The sequence below is a fragment of the Symphalangus syndactylus genome, chromosome 15 (assembly GCF_028878055.3).
Source record: "Symphalangus syndactylus isolate Jambi chromosome 15, NHGRI_mSymSyn1-v2.1_pri, whole genome shotgun sequence".
In the NCBI taxonomy this organism is placed as follows: Eukaryota; Metazoa; Chordata; class Mammalia; order Primates; family Hylobatidae; genus Symphalangus; species Symphalangus syndactylus.
The window spans coordinates 74,251,255-74,275,794 of NC_072437.2; the positions used below are offsets into that span (position 1 = coordinate 74,251,255).

At 42.1% G+C, this 24,540-nt stretch overlaps 1 protein-coding gene across 5 annotated transcripts in view; it reads left to right on the forward strand.

Annotated features, from left to right (window-relative positions):
- ZMYM5 (zinc finger MYM-type containing 5) overlaps window positions 1–24,189 on the forward strand; it is a 43,310-nt gene extending 19,121 nt beyond the window's left edge. For 2 of the 5 annotated variants that reach the window (XM_063619021.1, XM_055244060.2), the window contains exons 4-7: window positions 8,103–8,388; window positions 9,571–9,736; window positions 11,723–11,935; window positions 22,208–24,189. In XM_063619021.1, the coding sequence (XP_063475091.1) occupies window positions 8,103–8,388; window positions 9,571–9,736; window positions 11,723–11,935; window positions 22,208–22,966 (1,424 nt within the window). In that variant the 3' untranslated portion in view covers window positions 22,967–24,189. The other 3 variants (XM_063619022.1, XM_055244061.2, XM_055244062.2) reach the window with 2 other exon arrangements.
- Window positions 24,190–24,540: the final 351 nt, after the last annotated feature.

The following is a 24,540-nucleotide window of genomic DNA, read 5'->3' on the forward strand; positions in this document are numbered from 1 at the left end:
TGGATCACTTGAGGTCAGAAGTTTCAGACCAGCCTGGCCAACATGATGAAACCCTGTCTGTGCTAAAAATACAAAAAATTTGCTGGGCGTGGTGACGGCCACCTGTAATCCCAGCTGCTCAGGAGGCTGAAGCAGGAGAGTCGCTTGAACCCTGGAGGCAGAGGTTGCAGTGAGCCAATATTGCGCCACTGCACTCCAGCCTGTCAGCAAGAGCAAAACTCCATCTCAAAAAAAAGAGTTCTTTTCTATACTGTAAACACTCCTTAATAGTAGGTGTTATTATTTAAAGTTTGCTAAACTGAAAGGTAGTATCATCATAATTTGCATATCATTGACCATTGACAAATATATTTGAAATTTTTAATGAATTTTCTCAAATTCACATCTGTCACCCATTTATTACTATGTACATGTCTTATTAATAGTTAAACCTGAGACAACATAGAACACTTGCAATCTCTAGATTGTGTTAAAAGCAATGAAGGTGTCAAAGACTTTGAAATAATGTCCATTGAAAATCATCCTTTTGAGTCTACTTTTACTTATTTATTTTTTGAAACAAGGTCTGGCTCTTTCGCTCAGGCTGGAGTGCAGTGGCACAATCTCGGCTCACTGCAACCTCCACCTCCCAGGCTCAAGCCATCTACCCACCTCAGCCTCCCAAGTAGCTAGGATTACAGGTATGCATACCACCACACCTAGCTAATTTTTTCTTTTTTTTTGAGACGGAGTCTCACTCTGTCACCCAGGCTGGAGTGCAGTGGGGCGATCTCGGCTCACTGAAAACTCCGCCTCCTGGGTTCACGCCATTCTCCTGCCTCAGCCTCCCGAGTAGCTGGGACTACAGGCACCTGCCACCACATCCAGCTAATTTTTTAAGTATTTTTTGGTAGAGATGGGGTTTCACCATGTTAGCCAGGATGGTCTCGATCCCCTGACCTTGTGATCCACCCGCCTCGGCCTCCCAAAGTGCTGGGATTACAGGCGTGAGCCACCACACCTGGCCCCCTTTTTTTTTGAGACAGAGTCTCACTCTGTCACCCAGGACGGAGTGCAGTAGTGCAATCTCAGCTCACTGCAACCTCCGCCTCCCAGATTCAAGCCATTCTCCCACCTCAGCCTCCCTAGTAGCTGGGATTACAGGCGTGTGCCACTGTGCCCAGCTAAGTTTTGTATTTTTTGTAGAGACAGGATTTCTCCATGTTGCCCGGACTGGTCTCGAACTTGTGAGCTCAAGCCATCCACCTGCTTTGGCCTCCCAAGTGCTGGGATTATAGGCATGAGCCACCACAACATGCCTCTTTATTTCTTTCACTCTTTATTTGTTTTATAATAATTTCTTACATTTTAGATATTTATTGCTTGTTTTAGATGTCATTCATGTTTATATAAGCATGAATTCTATCTTATATAAATAAAAGCTCTTTCATGGAGTTTAAAACTAGAAGCCTTGCTATATATTTCTTTTATGTTTTAGTCTTCAAGACCATTTTTCACGTTCTGAAGTAAATTAACATTGTGCATTTGGGTAAATAGATGTTTTTCAGTATAGAATCATAATATAGACTGATACTTCACTATACAAAAACATTCCGGTGCGGTAGCTCACACCCATAATCCCAGCACTTTGGGAGGCCGAGGCGGGTAGATCACTCGAGGCCAGGGTTGGAGACTAGCCTGGCCAACATGGCAACACCCCATCTCTACAGAAAATAAAAAAATTAGCCAGGCGTGGTGGCGAGCACCTGTAATCCCAGCTACTCAGGAGGCTGAGGCAGGAGAATCGCTTGAACCCGGCAGGTGGAGGTTGCAGTGAGCAGAGATTGCACCACTGCATTCCAGCCTGGGCAATAGAGCAAGACTGTCTCAAAAAACAAAATCTGTAGTTAGCTACTATACTATCATTTCACTCAAATTGTAGGCATAATTGAGAATTACCAATGTTGTTTGAAATAGGTTTTGATTACTCTTGGATTTATTTTTATTCTTGTCATCCCTTTATCTCATTAATTTAAAACTATATTTGATTTTTTTTGGTCCAGGGGTGGAGACAGGGTCTCCATATGTTGCTTAGGCTGGTCTTGAATTTCTGGGCTCAACTTCCTTCAACTTCAGCCACCCAAGTAGCTGGGACTACAGGCCCACAACACTGTGCCTGGCCATTTCAGATATTTTCTCTTCACCTGACATATTTGTGATTTAAAAATTTTAACAGGCTGGACGTGGTGGCTCACTCATGTAATCCTAGCACTTTGGAAGGCCAAGGCGGATGGATTGCCTGAGCTCAGGAGTTTGAGCCCAGCCTGGGCAACATGGTGAAACCCTGTCTCTACTAAAATACAAAAAAGTAGCTGAAGGCTGGGCCTGGTGACTCACACCTGTAATCCCAGCACTTTGGGAGGCTGAGGTGGGTGGATCACTTGAGATCAAGAGTTCAAACCAGCCTGGCCAACGTGGTGAAACCTCGTCTCTACTAAAAATACAAAAATTAGCTGGGCGTGGTGGTGTACGCCTGTAATCTCAGCTACTTGGGAGGCAGAGGTAGGAGAATCGCTTGAACCCAGGAGATGGAGGCTGCGGTGAGCTGAGATCACACTCCAGCCTGAATGACAGAGTGAAACTCTGTCTCCAAAAAAAAAAAAAACCACTTCAATAGAAAGACTAAATGTACTGAATGACTTGTTTGACACTTAATAAATGGAGCAAAAGGTCGTGATAACTGCTTTTAAATTAGTTTGCTTATGATGTAGGTCAATGAGTTTCTATTGTTTATGAAGTATGGATGAATTTACAACATTCCTGAGTTCTCCGAAGGTCTGTTTTGGGGGACAAAAATTATAGAACTGTGTCCTTTAGATAATAAGATTTAATCTACAATTCTGTAGAGAATGTTAGAAAAACTTTCAGGTTAAAGGTGATGCTGAAAAACAGGTGAATGTTGAAAGCTTTTTTTTTTTTGAGACAGAGTATCGTTCTGCCATCCAGGCTGGAGTGCAGTGGCACAATCTCTGCTCACTGCAGCCTCAGCTTCCTGGGTTCAAGTGATTCTTCTGCCTCAGCCTCCCGAGTAGCTGGGACTACAGGCGCGTGCCACCAAGCCCAGCTAATTTTTTGTATTTTTAATAGAGATGGGGTTTCACCATGTTAGCCAGGATGGTCTCAATCTCCTGACCTCGTGATCTGCCTGCCTCAGCCTCCCGAAGTGCTGGGATTACAGGCGTGAGCCACCGTGCCCGGCCACTAAAGCTTTCTTAAAGGTTAAGTTAGGCCAGGTACGGTGGCTCATCCCTGTAATCCCAGCACTTTTCGTAGGAGAATAAGATGGGTGGATCACTTCAGGCCAGGAGTTCAAGACCAGCCTGGCCAACATGGCAAAACCCCGTCTCTGCTAAAAATACAAAAATTAGCTGGGCATGGTGGTGCATGCCTGTAATCCCAGCTACTTGGGAGGCTGAGGCATGAGAATCACTTCAACCTGGGAGGCGAAGGTTGCAGTGAGCCGAGATCGCACTCCAGCCTGGGTGACGGAGTGAGACTCTATCTCAAAAAAGAAAAAAAAACTTAAATCTGCTGGATGCAGTGGCTCACGCCTGTAATTGCAGCACTTTGGGAGGCCAATGTAGGAGGATTGCTTGATCCCAGAAATTTGAGACCAGACTGGGCAACATAGCGAAACTCCATGTCCATGTAAAAAAAATTTTTTGTTTTTTGTTTTTTGTTTTTTTTTTGAGATGGAGTTTGGCTCTTGTCACCCAGGCTGGAGTGCAGTGGTACAATCGTGGCTCACTGCAACCTCTGCCTCCCGGATTCAAGCGATTCTGCTGCCTCAGCCTCCTGAGTAGCTGGGATTACAGGCACCTGCCACCATGCCCAGCTAATTTTTGTACTTTTAGTAGAGATGGGGTTTTGCCATGTTGGCCAGGCTGGCCTCGAACTCCTGACCTCAAGTGATCCGCCTGCCTTGGCCTCCCAAAGTGTTGGGATTACAGGTGTGAGCCACTGCACCCGGCCAAAAAACCTTTTTTTTTTTTTAACTAAAAAAACAAACATAAAAACATCTATTTTAACTAAAAAAAAAAAAAGGTTAAGTCATTTGTCAAAAGGATACTCTTTTTGTAGTTGTTGCTATTTTTACTCTTTAACTTGAAATAGCATAGATGAAGTCTGTTTTTAGTATTAACCTTAAATTTTCTTTTTACTTGCTGTCAGCATTAGTACAACAAATTAGGTTTTCCCAGGAAGCTTTAAGAATAAGATGACATTGATTATATTATTATTATGTTGTTTGAAGTCAAAGTTCCTCCAGAATGTGTTACTTTAGTTGCTGTGTATTTCCCATGTGGATAAATTGAAGGTTTTCTAGTACAAGAGAAAAAAAACGGGCAAGGATTTCTGGAGTTGAATTGTGTTTAAATTTAGGGCATATGGGTTTAAATTTCATCATATAAAACTGGCTCTTGACAGCCCCCTGCGGGAAAGGGTCTGCCAGCCCATGGGGTAGGTGGGTTGGCGGAAGCTGGCAGCACCAAAAGGAAAACCAAAACAACTGGCTCTTCATAAAGTACACGTAAAACTGCATTCCATTTTATGAAAATAGGATTGTCCAGGCGTGGTGGCTTACGCCTGTAATCCCAGCACTTTGGAAGGCCAAGGCGGGCAGATCACGAGGTCAGGAGATCGAGATCATCGTGGCTAACACGGTGAAACCCCATCTCTACTAAAAATACAAAAATTAGCCGGGCGTGGTGGCGGGCACCTGTAGTTCCAGCTACTCGGGAGGCTGAGGCAGGAGAACAATGTGAACCCAGGAGGCAGAGCTTGCAGTGAGCTGAGATCACGCCACTGCACTCCAGCCTGGGTAGCAGAGCAAGACCGTCTCAAAAAAGAAAAAAAAAAAAAGAAAATAGGATTATATTTGTTAGAAAGGACCATTTAATTCTTTAACTTTTAGGGTACACTATGTTTCAGTGAAAGTTCTCCAGTTCCTTTGGCCGGGCGCTGTGGCTCACGCTTGTAATCCCAGCACTTTGGGAGGCCGAGGCAGGCGGATCACGAGGTCAGGAGATCGAGACCACGGTGAAACCGTCTCTACTAAAAATACAAAAAAATTAGCCGGGCGTAGTGGCGGGCGCCTGTAGTCCCAGCTACTCGGAGAGGCTGAGGCAGGAGAATGGCGTGAACCAGGGAGGCGGAGCTTGCAGTGAGCCGAGATGGCACCACTGCACTCCGGTCTGGGCGAAAGAGCGAGACTCCGTCTCAAAAAAAAAAAAAAAAGAAAGAAAGTTCTCCAGTTCCCACATACTTTTGTATAAACAGTACAAAAAAAAAAAAAAAAAACTCCTGAGAGAAAATACCTAAACTTAGAATTTGCTCTTACATCTTTTGTATTTTTGCTGCATTATAAACATTTCTGACCATGATGCTGACTCTAGGGAGTTTCATTTCTGATACCTAGGTAAGTCCTATCCCTCTTGCTGAGAATAATTAGGGAAAAAATGACAAAATATATAAAGTATCTGTTTAAAGACATCAAGAGCTACAAATAACAAATGGAAAAACTAAGGTTCCAAGATCTGAGAGAAGAATTGGGGCTGCTTTTCCCTATTGAATATGTGTTCAATTCCAGAAAAGGCTGCAGAGAAGCTAAATGGAGTTTTCAGTAGACACTGAGGACCCGCAAAGAGGAGTACTGATAAAAACCCCCTTCCAACCTATGGATTAAAATACTAACATCATCTAGAGCCTCACAGATTGTTGTAATTTTTCATATAAAAATCGGCCAGGCCTGGTGGCTCACGCCTGTAATCCCAGCACTTTGGGAGGCTGAGGCGGGCAGATCACGAGGTCAGGAGTTCAAGACCAGCCTGACCAACATGGTGAAACCCCGTCTCTACTAAAAATACAAAAATTAGCCAGGCATGGTGGTATGCTCCTGTAATCCCAGCTACTTTGGAGGCTGAGGCAAGGAGAATCCCTTGAACCTGGGAGGCGGAGGTTGCAGTGAGCCCAGATCGCGCCACTGCACTCCAGCCCGGGCGACTGCAAGACTGTCTCAAAAAAAAAAAAAAAAGTAAAAAGTGGCCAGGTGGGCCAGGCGCAGTGGCTCAGGCCTGTAATCTGCCTTTGGGGGGCCAAGGCAGGTGGATCATGAGGTCAGGAGATCAAGACCATCCTGGCTAATACGGTGAAACCCTGTCTTTACTAAAAATACAAAAAATTAGCCGGGCGTGGTGGCGGACGCTTGTAGTCCCAGCTACTCGGGAAGCTTGAGGCAGGAGAATGGCATGAACCCGGGAGGTGGAGCTTGCAGTGAGCCTAGATCGCACCACCGCACTCCAGTCTGGGTGACAGAGTGAGACTCCGTCTCAAAAAATTAAAAAAAAGTGGCCAGGTGTGGTAGTTCATGCCTATAATTTTAGCACTTTGGGAGAGCGAGGCAGGAAGATTGCTTGAGTCCAGGAGTTCAAGATCAGCCTTCTCAACGTAGTGAGACCTTGCCTCTACAAAAAATAAAAAAATTAGCCAGGTGTAATGGCATGTGCCTGTTGTCCCAGCTACTCGAGAAGCTGAGATGGGAGGATCGCTTGAGCCCAGGAGTTCAAGGCTACGGTAAGCTGTGATCATGCCACTGCACTTCAGACTGGGCAACACAGTGAGAAGCTGGGACTGCAAGCGAGCGCCACCACACCCAGCTAATTTTGTTTATTTTTTGTAGAGATGGGGTTTTGCCCTGTTACCTAGGCTGGTTTCAAACTCACTGGCTTCCAGCATCCCAAAGTGCTGGAATTACAGGCATGAGCCATTGCACCCTGCCTAGGCTGAGTCTTAAACCTCTGGCCTCAAGTGATCCTCCCACCTTAGCCTCCCAAAGTGCTGGGATTATAGGCATGAGCCACCTCACCTGTCCAAAAGCTGTTTTTGAAGATAGATTACAAAATAATTCTTTATTATTATAGGGCCTTGTTTCTCAAAGCTTCACCATCATCTGAGAGTTGGTTAGAAATGCAGAGTATCAGATTTCTTCACAGACCTACTAATTTAGAATCTCCATTTAAACAAGATTCCCAAGTGATTTAATACGCACAATAAAGTTTGAGAAGCATCTCACCTATAAGTAATACTGTACCTTTTGAAGCTAACAGTAATTTATGATACTGCAGCTGCTATGTAAGGTTAGGAAAGCTGAGTCTTTCCTGAGTAATCCACAATCTATATTAATACCTGATAAGTAATACTTTAGAAGGCTGGGAAATAATAATAGATTTATATTAAACTACTACATCTAAAGTATTTTGAAAGTAAGTGTACTAATGTCTACAGTTTACCCGAAATACATAGAAAGAGATGGATTGATTGTTTAGTGGTATGAGTAGACAGAAAGATGTGATTAGGCTGGGAGTGGTGGCTCATGCCTGTAATGCCAGCACGTTGGGAGGCTGAGGCAGGTGGATCACTTGAGGCCAGGAGTCTGTGACCAGCCTGGCCAACATAGTGAAACACCCTCTCTACTAAAAATAGAAAAAAAAAATTTAGCTGGGCATGGTGGCATGCACCTGTAATCCCAGCTACTCTGGAGGCTGAGGCAGGAAAATTGCTTGAACCTGGGGGGCGGAGGTTGCAGTGAACTGAGATTGTGCCATTGCACTCCGGTCTGGGAGAAAGAGCAAGATTCTGTCTCAAAAAAAAAAAAAAAAGTGGCTAATATTTCTTGAGTGTGCCTGTATGCCAGGCATTACTTTTATCTCATGTGTTCTTCATAGCACTCTGATGAGTTAGGTATCATCGTTTAGTATATTTGTATAATATTACACTCAGGAGATCTTTGAACCTGGAGTCTGACTTAAGAGCCGATGGCTACCACATTACACAATTCCAGACGCCAACATTTACTTTATTATTATTGTTGGCACAGTGGAGTATCATTCACTTGAGATACAAAGTGGATAGATCCCCTGGGATTGTGCATCAAGCGTGTTTGGCCTTAACCACATGTTTATACGCCTGCCTCACTTGTCTCTTAAACTCTTAAATGAAAATGCAAGTTATTTTTCTGATGTACATTTTGATTTGTTCCATGATTTTTTTCTTGTTTCATTTTTAAGATTCTTGGATCTCCCAGTCAGCTTCATTTCCCTGTAATCAGAAACAGCCAGGGGTGGATTCTTTATCACCAGTGGCCTTACTTCGTAAGCAGAATTTCCAGCCTACAGCCCAACAACAACTTACTAAACCAGCTAAAATCACTTGTGCAAATTGCAAAAAGCCTTTACAGAAGGGACAGACAGCTTATCAACGAAAAGGATCAGCTCACCTCTTTTGCTCTACCACCTGCCTTTCTTCCTTCTTTCGTAAACGTACTCAAAACACACGAAGTGTAATATGTAAAAAGTAAGCAGTACCTTTCAGCATTTCTCCACGTAGTTGAATACTAATGATATAAATAAGTACTCAATATAATTGCAGAGCTGGATAGATTTATGGGTAGAATTGTTGCAGGAGTGTCTTCAAGTTTATTGAACTTGAGCTCCTAGAATATATCCAAGCTGTGGACTCGTATGTGCTGTATTTACTCTTGGCAGAAAAATGGAACGTAGGTATGGAAATCAATTGCCCCTCTCCCTGCTACTACATTTGCCTCCCCTGCTCCCCCATCTTACACCTTAGTTCTATGAATTTATTACCAGCATTTTTGTTTGTTGGTTTGTTTTTGAGATGGAGTCTCACTCTGTTGCCCAGGCTGGAGTGCAATGGCACGATTTCCACTCACTGCAACTTCCACCTCCCAGGTTCAAGTAATTCTCCTGCCTCAGCCTCGCGAGTAGCTGGGATTACAGGTGCCCGCCACCACGCCCAGCTAATTTTTTGTATTTTTAGTAGAGACAGGGTTTTATCATGTTGGCCAGGCTGGTCTCGAACTCCTGACCTCAAGTGATGTGCCCACTTCGGCCTCCCAAAGTGCTGGAATTACAGCTGTGAGCTACTGTGCCCAGCCTATTACCAGCATTTTTGAATGCATCTAAAAATCTTAAGAATTTGTGGCAAGGTTCTTGTGCTACGAAAGATCTTTATCTCTGACTCTTCTCTTTCCGTATCATTTAAGATCTCTTGCCGGGCGCGGTGGCTCACACCTGTAATCCCAGCACTTTGGGAGGCCGAGGTGGGCGGATCACGAGGTCAGGAGATCGAGACCATCCTGGCTAACACGGTGAAACCCCGTCTCTACTAAAAATACAAAAATTAGCTGGGCGTGGTGGTGGGCGCCTGTAGTCCCAACTACTCAGGAGGCTGAGGCAGGAGAATGGCGTGAACCCGGGAGGCGGAGCTTGCAGTGAGCCAAGATTGCGCCACTGCACTCCAGCCTGGGTGACAGCGAGACTCCGTCTCAAAAAAAAAAAAAAAAAAAAGAACTCTTGGCAATAAAGCCAAAAGTGGATTTGCTGCATCTAGAAGTTATACTTGATTTCTAGTATTAAATCATAAGAAAATGAAAAATGGCAATTATTATTAATATATTTGACTTGTATTAAAATTCACTGTTCTTAAATTATGTGTCTATCCCTTCTGTTTCAGAGATGCATCTACAAAGAAGGCTAATGTTGTTCTTCCAGTAGAATCAAGCAAATCCTTCCAAGAATTTTGTAGTACATCTTGTTTGTCTCCCTGTGAAAACAACCGGAATCTTAAAAAAGGAGTTTTTAATAAGTCAAGATGTACAATTTGTAGTAAATTAGCAGAGGTCTGGATTTTTATACAAACTAAGTTGTTGTTTAGGCTAACAGTGATAATTTTAACTTAAGTGCTATTATGTACTCTTTCATCTACAAAATGCACATGTTCTGGATGTATAACATGAAGCTGAAAGGAAGAATAAGGATATGTTAGAACTATCTTATGGGATATTTTATAAGTAAAATTCCATTTGCATAGCATGGAAAGTACACATCTGTTTCTATGGAATTGGTTGTGCTCATAAACAAGGCAATTGTTTTATGGTGGATTTTGTTCTTACTGATGACATTCAATAAAAATGTAGTCTCAAGAGTTGGGGGTCAAGGGCTGGAAAACTACGCCTTGGGGCCAGACGTGGTGGCTCACATCTGTAATCCCAGCACTTTGGGAGGCCGAGGCAGGTGGATATCTTGAAGTCGGGAGTTCGAGACCAACCTGGCCAACAGGGCGAAACCCCATCTCTACTAAAAATACAAAAATTAGCCAGGTGTGGTGGCGCAAGCTACTTGGGAGTCTGAGGCAGGAGAATCGCTTGAACCAGGGAGGCGGAGGCTGCAGTGAGCTGAGATCGCACCACTGTACTCCAGCCTGGGCAATAGAGCAAGACTCTATCTCAAAAAAAGAAAGAAAGAAAGAAAAAAAAAACATACCCATCTAACAAACCTGCACATGTATTCCCTGAATCTAAAAGTTAAAATTAGAAAGCAACAGATCCCGGTACAAGAACACATGGAACAAGTGGAGTGAATGTATGCTGTTTGCCTAACATTCAGTGATATTGCAATCTTCCCATTTCCTAGAAGAGAAGAAACATGCATGCAGGCAGTCCTCACTTTATAAAAGTCTTTGGTAACTAAATTTGGTGTTGGTTACCCCTGAGTCATGCATATCAAGGACATGATTTTATCTCAGTTACCACAGTGAGAACTACCCTGCTTCTGGTTATACAGACACCATCCTGAATACAGATATTATTGATTCCCTTAGCTCCCTCCACAAATGTTCTAGGGCAGTGAACTTTACTTACAATACTATCTAAAAATTGTTGATCCTTGTTGATGAGTGACTCACACATATAATCCCAACTGCTTAGGAGGCTGAGACAGGACAATCACTGGAGTCCAGGAGTTTGAGGTGGAGTGAGCTATGATTGTACCACTGCTTTCCAGCCAGGGTGATAGAGCAAGAGACAATATAAAAAAAAAAAAAGACTGTTGACCCATTTCTTTTAAGCGGGTCATGTCAAAATCTTCTAAACCAAAGCCAGGCATGGTACTGCAAGCCTGTAATCTGGGCTACTCAGGAGGCATGAGTAGAGGGCTTGCTTGAGACCAGGAATTTGAGCCCAGGGCAACATAGCAAGAACTTGTCTCAAAAAAAAAAAAAAGTTCATTATCTGTTGTTATTAAATGTCTTTAGGGAAGTTATTATTGATTTTATTGCTTTCCTTTTTTTAATTTTTTTATTTTATATTTTTTTATTCTTGTCCTCTTTTGTGAAATCAAAGTGATCTTACAAATAAAGGAAAAAATAAAATATGCTTTTTAAAAATCTTTTCCCAGCTAGGCATGGTGGCTCATGCCTGTAATCCCAGCATGTTGGGAGGCTAAGGCGGACAGATCACTTGAGGTCAGGAGTTCGATACCAGCCTGGCCAACATGGTGAAACCCCATCTCTACTAAAAATACAAAAGTTAGCTGGGAGTGGTGGCAGGCGCCTGTAATCCCAGCTACTTGGGAGGCTGAGGCAGGAGAATCGCTTGAACATGGGAGGCAGAGGTTGCAGTGAGCCGAGATCATGCCACTGCACTCCAGCCTGAGTGACAGAGTGAGACTATCTCAGAAAAAAAAAAAAAATCTTTTCCCTGGGTATATCTTCCTGTGAGATATGATTAGGGATTCTTTGCTTCTGTTGCAGAAACTAGTTACCTCATTGCTTGCTATGCTAATCTGGTTCATATATCTTAGTTAATGAATTCTGGTTTTTCTTTTAGATTCGCCATGAAGTCAGCGTAAATAATGTAACACATAAACTGTGCAGTAACCATTGCTTTAATAAGTACAGATTGGCCAATGGTCTAATAATGAACTGCTGTGAACACTGTGGAGAGTACATGCCTAGTAAGAGTACTGGAAACAACATCCTGGTGATTGGAGGTCAGCAGAAGAGATTTTGCTGCCAAGGTTGTATTAACGAATATAAACAGGTAATTCTTTTTAATGAGCTTTAAATGATCAAATGTATAGTAGCTTCACCCTTATAGCTTACATGAACCAGATTCATCTTAGAATCTCATTTAATTCCATTTTGTCATTCTGTCATTGGTTTGTCCCATCTCAAATATTCAAGTCTATAGATTGTTGTAAGCTTGTTTTAAAAGTTTACTTTGGGCTGGGTGCAGTGCCTCACTCATGTAATTCCATCATTTTGGGAGGCTGAGGCGGGAGGATTGCTTGAGTTCAGGAGCTTGAGACCATCCTGGGCAGCATAGTGAGACCTAATCTCTACTAAAAATTTTTTAGAATTAGCTGCAGGCATGATGGCATGTGCCTGTAGTCTCAGCTACTTTGGAAGCTGAGGTGTAAGTATTGCTTGAACCTGGGAGATTGAGGCTACAGTGAACTATGATTATACCACTGCACTCCAACTAGGCAACAGAGCGAAAGCCTGTCTCAAAAAAAAAAAAAAAAAAAGAAAAAGAAAATGATCAGGCATAGTGGCTCACACTTGTAATCCCAGCACTTTGGCCAAGGCAGGCAGATCACTTGGGGCCAGGATTTTGAAACCAGCCTGGGCAACATGACAAAACCCCCTCTCTACTAAAAATACAAAAATTAGCCAGGCGAGGTGGTGTGTGCCTGTAATCCCAGCTACTTGGGAAGCTGAGGCATAGGAATCACTTGAACCTGGTAGGCAGAGGTTGCAAAGCCGAGATCATGCCACTGCATTCCAGCCTGGGTGACAGTGCAAGGCTCTGTCTCAAAAAAAAGAAAAAGGTTACTCCTGGATGAATTTAAAAGACTAATTTTTCTTCTGTACCATTTAGCACTCCCACTAAGCACTTGATAATTCTAGTCGCTCTACATTCTGACCAAAATTTGGAGCCAGGTGAGGTGCTTCACACCTGTAATCCCAGCACTTTGGGAGGCCCAGGTGGGAGAATCAGCTGAGGCCAGGAGTTCAAGACCAGCCTGGTCAACATAGCCAGACCCTGTCTCTACAAAAAAAAAAAAAATTAAAATGTGGTAGTGTCTGTTTTGTCTATCAGGTCTTCAGCCCATTTTTTATTGAATTCTTTTTGTTACTGAGTTGTAGGAGTTCTTTGTATTATTCTGGATACATGTATTTTATAAAATAAATGTATTTGGAAAAAATTTTTTTTCTTTTTTTTTTAAAAAAAGAAAAAAATAGGCTGGACGTGGTGGCTCATGCCTGTAATCCCAGCACTTTGGGAGGCCAAGGCGGATGGATCACCTAAGGTCAGGTGTTGGAGACCAGCCTGACCAACGTGGCGAAACCCTATCTCTACTAAAAACAAAAAAATTAGCCGGGCATGGTGGCTGGCGCCTGTAATCCCAGCTACTCGGGAGGCTGAGGCAGGAGAATCGCTTGAACCTAGGAGGTGGAGGTTGCAGTGAGCGGAGATTGCGCCATTGCACTCCAGCCTGGGGAACAAGAGCAATGCTCCGTCTCAAAAAAAAAGAAAAAGGAAATAAAGATGGGTCTCACTATGTTGCCCAGGCTGGTCTCGAACTCCTGGGTTCAAGCAGTACTCCCACCTCAGCTTCCCAAAGTACTGGGATTATAGGCATGAGCCATTGTGCCTGGCCAGAAGATTTTCTTTCAGAATGATTTGTCTTTTCATTTTCTTAATGTTTTGTTTTGTTTTCCTAATATTGCTTTTGAAAAGTACAAGATATTAATTTTTATACAGTCTTATTTATTATTTGCTTCTCTTCTGATTAATAGTTTTTGTGTCTATTTGAGGAATCTTTGCCCACCAAAATTACAAAGATATTTTCCTACATTTTCTTCTAGAATCTTTTCAGTTTTAGCTTTTATTTTTAGGCCTGTGATTCATTTTGAATTAATTTTGTGTATGGTGTTAGATGTGGGTTAAAGAATTATCAACTTCCTGATTTTAAGACATTAAAATGCTGTAATAATCAAGGCAGTATGGTTTGGTAGATAAACAAATGGGCTAACAGAGATCAGTGAAATAGAAGATAGTCCAGAAATAGAACCACATAGTAGATTTTTGAAGTTACCAAATTATTCTGATGGGAAGATTTTTTAACAAATTATGCTGAAATAATTTTTGTTAGTGTGGAAATAAATGAGCCTTGACCCCTTTTCATTGCATACATACACAAAAATTAAGATAGATCATAATGTAAAACTGGAAATATTCTTAACCCCCATTTCACTGGATGAGAATTTAATTGGTTAGCTTCAAGGGAAAGTAACCCTGAATTGCTAGGCTTTTATTGAACAGGAGAAACAGTGGATACCCATAGTTGACTTTTCTGTTTATTTTTGCAAGAAAGCCTTATTTATGTTAAATTATTTTTTCTTTACATATATTGCACCTAATATTTAAGAAAGCTTTTGGTTTATAGAAGAACACAGTGAACATTAACAAATAGAAAGGTCCGCCGGGCGCGGTGGCTCACGCTTGTAATCCCAGCACTTTGGGAGGCCGAGGCGGGCGGATCACGAGGTCAGGAGATCGAGACCACAGTGAAACCCCGTCTCTACTAAAAATACAAAAAAATTAGCCGGGCGTGGTGGCGGGCGCCTGTAGTCCCAGCTATACTCGGAGAGGCTGAGGCAGGAGAATGGCGTGAACCCAGGAGGCGGAGCTTGCAGTGAGCCGAGATTGTGCCACTGCACTCCAGCCTGGGCGACAGAGCGAGACTCCGTCTCAAAAAAAAAAAAAAAAAAAAAACAAATAGAAAGGTCCAGGCACGGTGGCTCATGCCTGTAATCCTAGCACTTTGGGAGGCCAAGATGGGAGGATGGCACTAGTGCAGTAGTTGGAGACCAGCATGGGCAACATAGTGAGACCCTATCTCTACAAAACAATTTTTTTAATTAGCCAGATATGGTGGTTGTACACTCGTAGTTCTAGCTCCTCAGGAGACTGAAGTGAGTGAGCTATGATTGTACCATTACACTCCACCCTGGACAACAGAATGAGACTATCTCTAACAAAACGAAATTTAAAAAGACTTAATATTGTAAGTTGTCTTTTCAAAGACAGTTACATGACAAAAGTAACCTAATGACCTTCTAATTTGGAAATAAAAACCATATTAAGTCTTAATATTTTCCAAGCCTTTTTTATTTCTTAAATGGATGATTTAGGCCGGCTGTGGTAGCTCACGTCTGTAATCCGTGCACATTGGGAGGCCAAGGCGGGTGGATCACTTGAGTTCAGGAGTTCGAGACCAGCCTGGCCAACGTAGTGAAACCCTGTCTGTACTAAAAAGGCAAAAATTAGCCGGGCGTGGTGTTGTGTGCCTGTAATCCCAACTACTCAGGAGGCTGAGGAAAGAGAATCACTTGAACCCGGGAGGTGGAGGTTGCAGTGGGCCAAGATCATACCACTGCACTCCAGCCTGGGCAAGAGAGCAAGACTCTGTCTCAATAAACAAACAAAAAAAGGATGATTTACCTGTGTCTGAGTTCTTGCTAAGTTAAAGGTTGTGAGCTCATAAGCTTCAGAGAAATACAATAATGCTTATCCTCCAAAAAGCATAAGAATTACACATAGATTATAAATTTTTTACTACTAAATAGGCACCAAAAGAGGAGGTAAAAATGAAGAAATAAGCCAAGCAGGGTGCCTCACGCCTGTAATCCCAGCACTTTAGGAGGCCAAGGGAGGCAGATCACCTGGGGTCAGAAGTTCGAGACCAGCCTGGCCAACATGGTGAAACTCCATTTCTACAAAAAATACAAAAAGTTAGCCAGGCCGTGGTGGTGAACACCTGTAATCCCAGCTACTCGGGAGGCTGAGGCAGGAGAATTGCTTGAACCTGGGAGGCAGAGGTTGCAGTGAGCCGAGATCACACCACTGTACTCCAGCCTGGGTGACAGAGCAAGACTCCATCTCAAAAACAAAAGAAGAAATATGCATAGTCAAACTAGGCAGCCATACACCTATACATATGGTTTGTTTTTTTTTTTTTTTTGAGACAGTCTCGCTCTGTCACCCAAGCTGGACGATCTCAGCTCACTACAACCTCCGGCTCCCAGCTTCAATCGATTCTCCTGCCTCAGCCTCCCAAGTAGCTGGGATTACAGGTGCGCATCACCATGCCCTGCTAATTTTTGTATTTTTGGTAGAGACGGGGTTTCACCATGTTGGCCAGACTGGTCTTGAACTCCTGACTTCAGGTAGTCTGCCTGCCTCAGCTCCCAAAGTGTTGGGAATACAGGCGTGAGTTACCACGCCTGGCCTAGATTTTCTTAAATAACTTGCTTGCTACTCTGATCCCTAGAATAAAGTGCTCCTTCTACTATGTGTATTTCAGTAATACAGAGTAACTCAGTGAGGCACAGTGGCTCACACCTGTAACCCCAGTACTTTGGGAGGCAGAGGCAAGAGGATTGCTTGAGCCCAGGAGTTGGAAAGCAGCCTGGGCAACATAGTAAGACCCCATCTCTACAAAAAATAAAAAATTAGCAGGCATGGTGGCACATGGCTATAGTCCCAGCTGTTTGGGAGCCTGAGGTAAAAGGATGGCCTGAGCTTGGGAGGTCAAGACTGCAGTGAACTGTGATCACGACATTGCACTCCAGCCTAGGTGACAGAGCAAGACCCTGTCTCAAAAAAAAAAAAAAAAAAAATAGGCTGGGCATGGTGGCTCACGCCTGTAATCCCAGCACTTTGGAAGGCCAAGGCAGGTCAATCATGAGGTCAGGAGATCAAGACCATCCTGGCTAACACGGTGAAACCCCGTCTCTACTAAAAATACAAAAAATTAGCCGGGCGTGGTGGCAGGTGCCTGTAGTCCCAACAACCCTGGAGGCTGAGACAGGAGAATGGCGAGAACTTGGGAGGCGGAGCTTGCAGTGAGCCGAGATCACGTCACTGCACTCCAGCCTGGGGGACAGTGCGAGACTCTGTCTCAAAAAAAAAAAAAAAAAGGAACTCATAAACAGTTGGCAAAGGCTGGGCGAGGTGTGTCTCATGCCTGTGGGGGCTGAGGCGAGTGGATCGCTTGAGCTCAGGAGTTTGAGACTAGCCTGGGCAACATGGTGAGCCCCTGTCTCTACAAAAAATTAGCCAGGTGTGGTGACACATACCTGTAGTCCCAGCTGCTTGGGCGGTTGAGGCAGGAGAATCGCTTGAACCTGGGAGGCAGAGGTTGCAGTGAGCCGAGATGGCGCCACTGCACTCCAGCCTGGGTGACAGTGTGAGACTTTCTCAAAAATTATATATTAGCCAGGCATGGTGGTTCATACCAGTAGTCCCAGGTACTTGGAAGGCTGAGGTGGGAGGATCACTTGAACCCAGGAGGCAGAGGTTGCAGTGAGCCGAGATCATGTCACTGCACTTCAACCTGAGCAACAGAGTAAGACCCTGTCTCAAAAAATAATAAACTAATTCATAGTTGCCAAATATAGGCATGCTATTTCTGTATAATCAGAACGTTTTACATTTTATAAATGTGCTTCCCCACTCCACCCCAAACACATGAGTATTTTCAAGTGACAAGTGACAGCCTTCTGAAAAAGCCAACACAGAAAGCCTTAGTAATATATGAACACCATAAGAAAAAAAATGAAATCTTGCACTTAGTAGCTTATTGCTGAATAACATACATGTCATAAAATGTAAAGATGGAATTTTGATCTAAGCCAGTGCTTCTCAATCAGGGATGATTTTTGTCCCCATGGGGACATTTGGCAATGTCTAGAAATACTTGTGACTCACACCTGAGGGGTGCTGCTAGACTCTAGTGGATAGAGTCCAGAGGTGCTGCTAAACATCTGCAGTGCACAGCACAGTTCCTCACAACAAATAATCATCTTGTCCAAGAAATCCTTCAACTAAAGATAAGTGGATGGGTGTTGAGTGTGTATGGTGAGCATGGTAAGAGGAAGGAAAGCAAAATTTTCATCTTCCTCATTGAGAAGTCAATTGATGATACCTAAAGCTGGGAGGAAAAAAAAGTCAGTAAATAGTGATACAAACAAGTAACTTTGAGATTTGGAAATACATAACCAAAGAATCAGCTAGAAAAGTTATATAAGTGCTGGGCATGGTGGTGTGCACCTGCAATACTAGCTACTAGAAAGACTGAGGCGAGAGGGTCACTTGAGCCCAGGCGTTTGAGGCTACAGTGTGCTAGGATCATACCTGTGAATAGCCGCTGTACTCCTGGGCAACAAAGCAAGGCCTTGTCTCAAAAAAATTTTTTGCCAGGCGTAATGGCTTATGTCTGTAATCCCAGCACTTTGGGAAGCTGAGGCAAGAGGATTTGCTTGAGCCCAGGAGTTCAAGACCAACCTCAGCAACATGGTGAGACCCCTGTCTCTACAAAAAAAAACTTAAAAATTAGCTGGCGTGGCATGCCCCTGTGGTCCCAGCTACTTGGGAGCCTGAGCTCGGAGGATCGCTTGAGCCTGGGAGGTCACGGCTGCAAGTGAGTGAACCATGATTTCATCACTGCACTCCAGCCTGAATGACAGAGCCAGACTATCTCAAAAAAAAAAAAAAAAAAAAATATATATATATATATATATATATATTTAAATGGTATATATTTAAAAAATTGTTTTATTTTTATTTTGAAAGGTTGTAAGTGGTTAGCTTCTGGTAAAGGGGAAATGGGTAGAGGTGGTAGGGGACTCCTATTTGTTTTAATTAACCTGGTATGACTAGTTGGTGTTTTATACTAAATGTATCTGGTTTTTTTTGTTTTGTTTTGTTTGTTTGAGACAGGGTCTCTCCCTCTGTCACCCAGGCCGGAGTGCAGTTGCTTGAGCTCTGCTCACTGCAACTTCCAGCTCAAGTGATCCTCCCACCTTAGCCTCCTGAGTAGCTGGGACTGCAGGCATGTGCCACCACACTCGGCTAGGTGACAGGAATTTTTCAGCTCCATTATACTCTTACGGGACCACCGCCTTATATGCCATCCATCATTGAAACTCAAACTCATTGTGTTGAAAACTGAACCTCTAAACCTGGTTTCCTTTGTTTCTCATATCAGTAAATGAAGCCACCATCCACCCAAATGCCCATTCAGAAACTTAGAGTCATTGTTTACTCTTCTTTCTTCCTTAGCCCCTAGAGCCAATCAATTACCAACTAATCCAAATTCTACTTCCTGAGCACTTCTCAACTCCTATCTCTACTGTTACAATCCTAGACATAGCTAACATCATCTTTTGCCAGAATTACTACTATAGTTTGATCTCTGTGTCTCTTCCTTCCTTACATAAGGTTGGGAATTCATAATACAATTAGAGCAATCTTTTCAAAGTACAAATTTGATCATGTCACATCTCTGCATTTATTTATTGGATCATATCACATCTCTGCATTGATTGATTGATTGGAGACAGAGTCTCACTCTGTCTCCCAGGCTGGAGTGCAATGGCACGATCTCAGCTCACTGCAACCTCTACCTCCCAGGTTCAAGCGATTCTCCTGCCTCAGCCTCTTGAGTAGCTGGGATTACAGGTGCATGCCACCACGCCTGGCTAATTTTTGTATTTTTAGTAGAAACAGGGTTTCACCGTGTTGGCCAGGCTGATCTTGAACTCCTGACCTCAGGTGATCCACCCGCCTTGGCCTCCCAAAGTCCTGGGATTACAGGGGTGAGCCACCGTACTTGGCCCACACGTCTGCATTTTTTACTTTAAAGCTGCCACATTACTTTCAGGATGAAACAGAACAAGTCCATTTTTATTTTCTTTCACTGCATTGCATATGGTACTCAAGTTGTGTTGTGTATAGCTAATAGGATGCCATTCACATTTTATACATCTTTATTATGTTAAATCTTTTTAGCTTTTTTATTATAATTTTATTGACACCAAAACAGGTAATGTGTCTTTATTACAACGTATTTCAGTAAATGGTAGTAAAATGTTCAAAAACAAAATAAAAATTAAATTTTTGACAGATATGGTGACCTCATCTAACAATGTTAATAAACATACATACTACTTTGAATTTACAGTGTTAATCTAGCAACATCTAAATGGTCTATTTTTGAGCAAGGAGCTGCTTTTTAAGCACATTGTTTCAATTAAAATCAAATTTTAAAAATGTTCTTTGTGTTAGTGGACTAAAATAGCATGCTTAGTTCTCACTTTAAATCCCTAAGTATTTATGACCTGTTTAAAAAGTAATCACTTATCATTAATAATTGATGAACAAAGCATTATGTATACCTGAATTAGAGCTCTCTCTTCATATTTGTGTGTGTTTGGGCCCATGTATTGAAGGGATTACTTATGGAAATTTCACCATTAAAATTAATTGCTGTTAAATTTTAGTGATTTTCACATTAATTTTTATAGCCACTTTATTGAGATGTAATTAACATACCCTAAAATTCACCAATCTTAGAACATTTTCATCATCCTCAAAATAAACCCCTTATCTGTTAAGAGTCCCCCTTTCAACTCCAACTCCTCCAAAGTTCTAGGCAACTGTTAGTCTATCTTCCTGCCTATAAATTTGCCTCTTCTGTAACATTTCACATAAATAGAATCACACAAGTACTTCGCAACTAGTTTTTTCATGTGTCATACTATTTTCAGTTTTTTCCCATGTTGTAGCATACCTCATTTGTTTTTATCCATTGCATGGATAATACTGTATTTTTATCTATTCTTTCATCTGTGGTGGGACATTTGAGTTGTTTCTACTTTTTGGCTGTTATGAGTAATATTACCATGAACATTTGTGTCTAAATTTTTGTGTGGACACACTTTTTTTTTTTTTTTTTAAATGAGAGGGAGTCTCGCTCCTGTCGCCCAGGCTGGAGTGCAGTGGCGAGATCTCGGCTCACTGCAACCTCTGTCTCCCGTGTTCAAGCAATGTTCTGCCTCAGCCTCCCGAGTGGCTGGGATTACAGGGGCCCACCACCATGCCCAGCTAATTTTTGTATTTTTAGTAGAATCGGGTTTTCACCATCTTGGTTGGGTCGGTCTTGAACTCCTGACCTCGTGATCCACCCACCTCAGCCTCCCAAAGTGCTGAGATTACAGGCGTGAGCCACCATGCCTGGCCTGTGTGTCCATATATTTTTATTTATTTTGGGTATATACCTTGGAGTGGAATTGCTGGGTCATAGGGTAACTCTGTTTAAATTTTGACAAACTTCCAGTTTTCGTTCTTTTGTTTTTTGTTTTTTGAGATGGAGTCTCGCACTGTTGCCCGGGCTGGTGTGCAGTAGCATGATCTCAGCTGGCTGCAACCTCTGCCTCCCAGGTTCAAACAATTCTCCTGCCTCAGCCTCCCGAGTAGTTTGGGTTACATGCACCTGCCACCACACCCATCTAATTTATTTTTGTGTTTTTTGTTTTTTTGAGCCAGACAGTTTTCAAAAGTGGCTACACCACTTTACATTTCCCATCAGGATCTTAGAGAGTTTCCAGTTTCTCCACATCTTTGCCAAGACTTTCGTTCTCTTTTTTTTTTTTTAAGCATGGAGTCTTGCTCTGTTGCCCAGGCTGGAGTACAGTGGCATGATCTCAGCTCACTGCCACCTCCGACTCCAGGGTTCAAGTGAGGTCTCTTGTGTCTCAGTCTCCAGAGTAGCTGGGATTACCAGTACCTGCCCCACCACGCCCAGCTAAATTTTGTATTTTTAGTAGAGATGGGGTTTCGCCATATTTGCCAGGCTGGTTTCAAACCCCTGACCTCAACTGATCCACCTGCCTCAGCCTCCCAAAGTGTTGGGATTATGGGCGTGAGTCACCACACCCAGCCTCATTCTCTATTATAGCCATCCTCTTGGATATGAAGTGGTATGTTGTCACCTTTTTTTTTCTTCTTCTTCTTTTGGGACTTGTCACCTTTTTTTTCTTCTTCTTCTTTTGGGACAGGGTCTCACTCTGTCACCCAGACTGGAGTGCAGTGGCGCAATCTCAGCTCAGCTCAACCTCCGCCTCCTGGGTTCAGCGATTCTCCTGCCTCAGCCTCCAGAGTAGCTGGTATTACAGGCGCATGCCACTATGGCCTGGCTAATTTTTGTGTTTTTAGTAGAGACAGGGTTTCACCATGTTGGCCAGACTTGTTCTCGAACTCCTGACCTCAAATAATCCATCCACCTTGGCCTCCCAAAGTGCTGGGATTACAGGCATGAACCACCGCACCCGACCGTCGTTGTCTTTTTGATTGGCATTTCTTTGATGCCTAATGATGAGCATGTGCTTACTGAGCATTTGAATATACATTAATTTTTAAAAGTTTAACCTCAAATAAAATTGTAATCCTCTTTGTCCTCAGATGATGGAAACAAAATCAAAAAAATTAACAGCATCAGAAAATAGAAAAAGGAATGCTTTTAGAGAAGAAAATGAGAAACAATTCTGTGGATCATCAAATACACTTTGGAAAAAAATAGAGGGAATCCCAGAAAAAAAGGAAAAGACTTCACAGCTACAGCTTTCAGTAGAATGTGGCACGGATACATTAGTGATCCAAGAGAATATGAATTTACCTCCTCCTTCCACGTCAACCATAGCTGATACATTTCAAGAGCAACTGGAAGAGAAAAATTTTGAAGACTCCATTGTACCAGTTGTGCTTTCTGCAGATCCAGGTACGTGGCCCCGAATTTTGAATATTAAACAACGGGACACTCTTGTTGAAAATGTTCCGCCTCAAGTAAGAAATTTTAACTTTCCAAAGGATAATACAGGGAGGAAGTTTTCAGAAACTTATTATACACGGATTCTTCCAAATGGTGAAAAAACCACTAGATCCTGGTTACTTTATTCAACCTCAAAAGATTCTGTGTTTTGTCTATATTGCAAACTCTTCGGGGAAGGAAAAAATCAACTGAAAAATGAAAGTGGGTGCAAAGATTGGCAACATTTATCACATATTCTTAGTAAACATGAAGAAAGTGAAATGCACATCAACAATAGTGTTAAGTACTCAAAATTAAAATCTGATCTGAAAAAAAATAAAGCTGTTGATGCTGCAGAACGCAGATTATATGAAAATGAGAAAAATGATGGTGTGCTATTGCTGTACATGTAATATACCTGATTTGTTTTTTGGCATGATGATCAGAATCTTACATTACTCAGAAAACATCTATCCTGCAATAGTCAGTACTATTGTGTTGTAAGTCTCCTCTACAGAGTAACTTGCAGCAGTTCCTTAGCAATAAGTATGTTAGCAAATAAATGGCAAAGAATGTTTCCATTCTAAATCTAAAACTAATTAGTTTCGGTTGTCATTAGGCAATGACTTCATTAGGCAATGAAGATTAACAATAGGTAATTGTTAATCTTCAAAAATCTATCAATTTACACCTATTTAAAAATTGGCATTTAATGACTGCCATTTGACGGGTTTGGTTAATATTCTGTTCTTGGCCGGGCACAATGGCTCACGCCTGTAATCCCAGAACTTTGAGAGGCCCAGGCGGGTAGATCAGTTGAGGTCAGAAGTTCAAGACCAGCCTGGCCAACATGGCAAAACCTTGTCTTTACTAAAAATACAAAAATTAGCCAGGTGTGGTGGCACACACCTGTAGTCCCAGCTACTCAGGAGGCTGAGGCAGGAGAATCGCTTGAACCCAGGAGGCAGAGGTTGCAGTGAGCTGAGATTGCATCACTGCACTCCAGCCTGAGCAACAGAGCAAGACTCACTCTCAAAAGAAAAAAAAATTATGTTCTAATTACCTTGAAAGAGGAAAGAAAGGCTTGAATTGATCAATACCAGTTTGAATAAGATACTTATGTGAACAAGCATTCTCAACATTATTATTAAAGTAAAACTACTCAGTTTACAGAATGGGATCTGAAACTACAGCTTTTTGCTATTAAACCAAATACTTGTGATCTACTTCGTTTGAGCAAAACATTTTTATTTGAGCAAAACAGCATTATTTGTTATGTTAATGATGGTTAATTTTCATTTTATTGGTTTTATGTTTATTTTAATTTGTAAATGTTTTAGCATTTATTATTGCATGTGAACTATATTTACCTATTTTATGTTGATAAAAATATAAAAAATATTAAAATAAGTATATATTAAGTTAACCTTCAAGTGTTATAGGCTTTTTTCTCCCTGTGAAAAGAGATGGCATGCTTGAAATTTGAGATACACCAATGAAAATTAAGGATTTAAGTTATTTTAGATGGTCAGCAGCCCCATCACTGTGTATTTAGTAAATCTCCCTTCTGTTTCTGATTTTTTATGTCAATTTTATAATATATTAAATTTTTATATACTATTCCTGTGAAACAAAATGGCATATGAGCAGTGACTAGAACAGAAGGTGCGTTCTTGTGGGATGACACTAGGAATACTTGCAGACTCTCAGTGATGCCAGTGTATACTATTTTTGGAATACCCGTGAAAATAATCCTCATTAACTTCTAACCATTTTGAGTGTTTGTTTGTTTATTTGTTTGTTTTAAATAGAGATGGGGTCTCACTATGTTGTCCAAGCTGATCTTCAACTCCTGGTCTCAAGTGATTCTCCCACCTCAGCCTCTCAAAGTGCTGGAATTACAGACTTGAGCTACTATGCCCAGCCACCATTTTGGTTTTTGACAACTAGATCATTTAGTATTTTCAGACTTGGATCTGAATGTGGC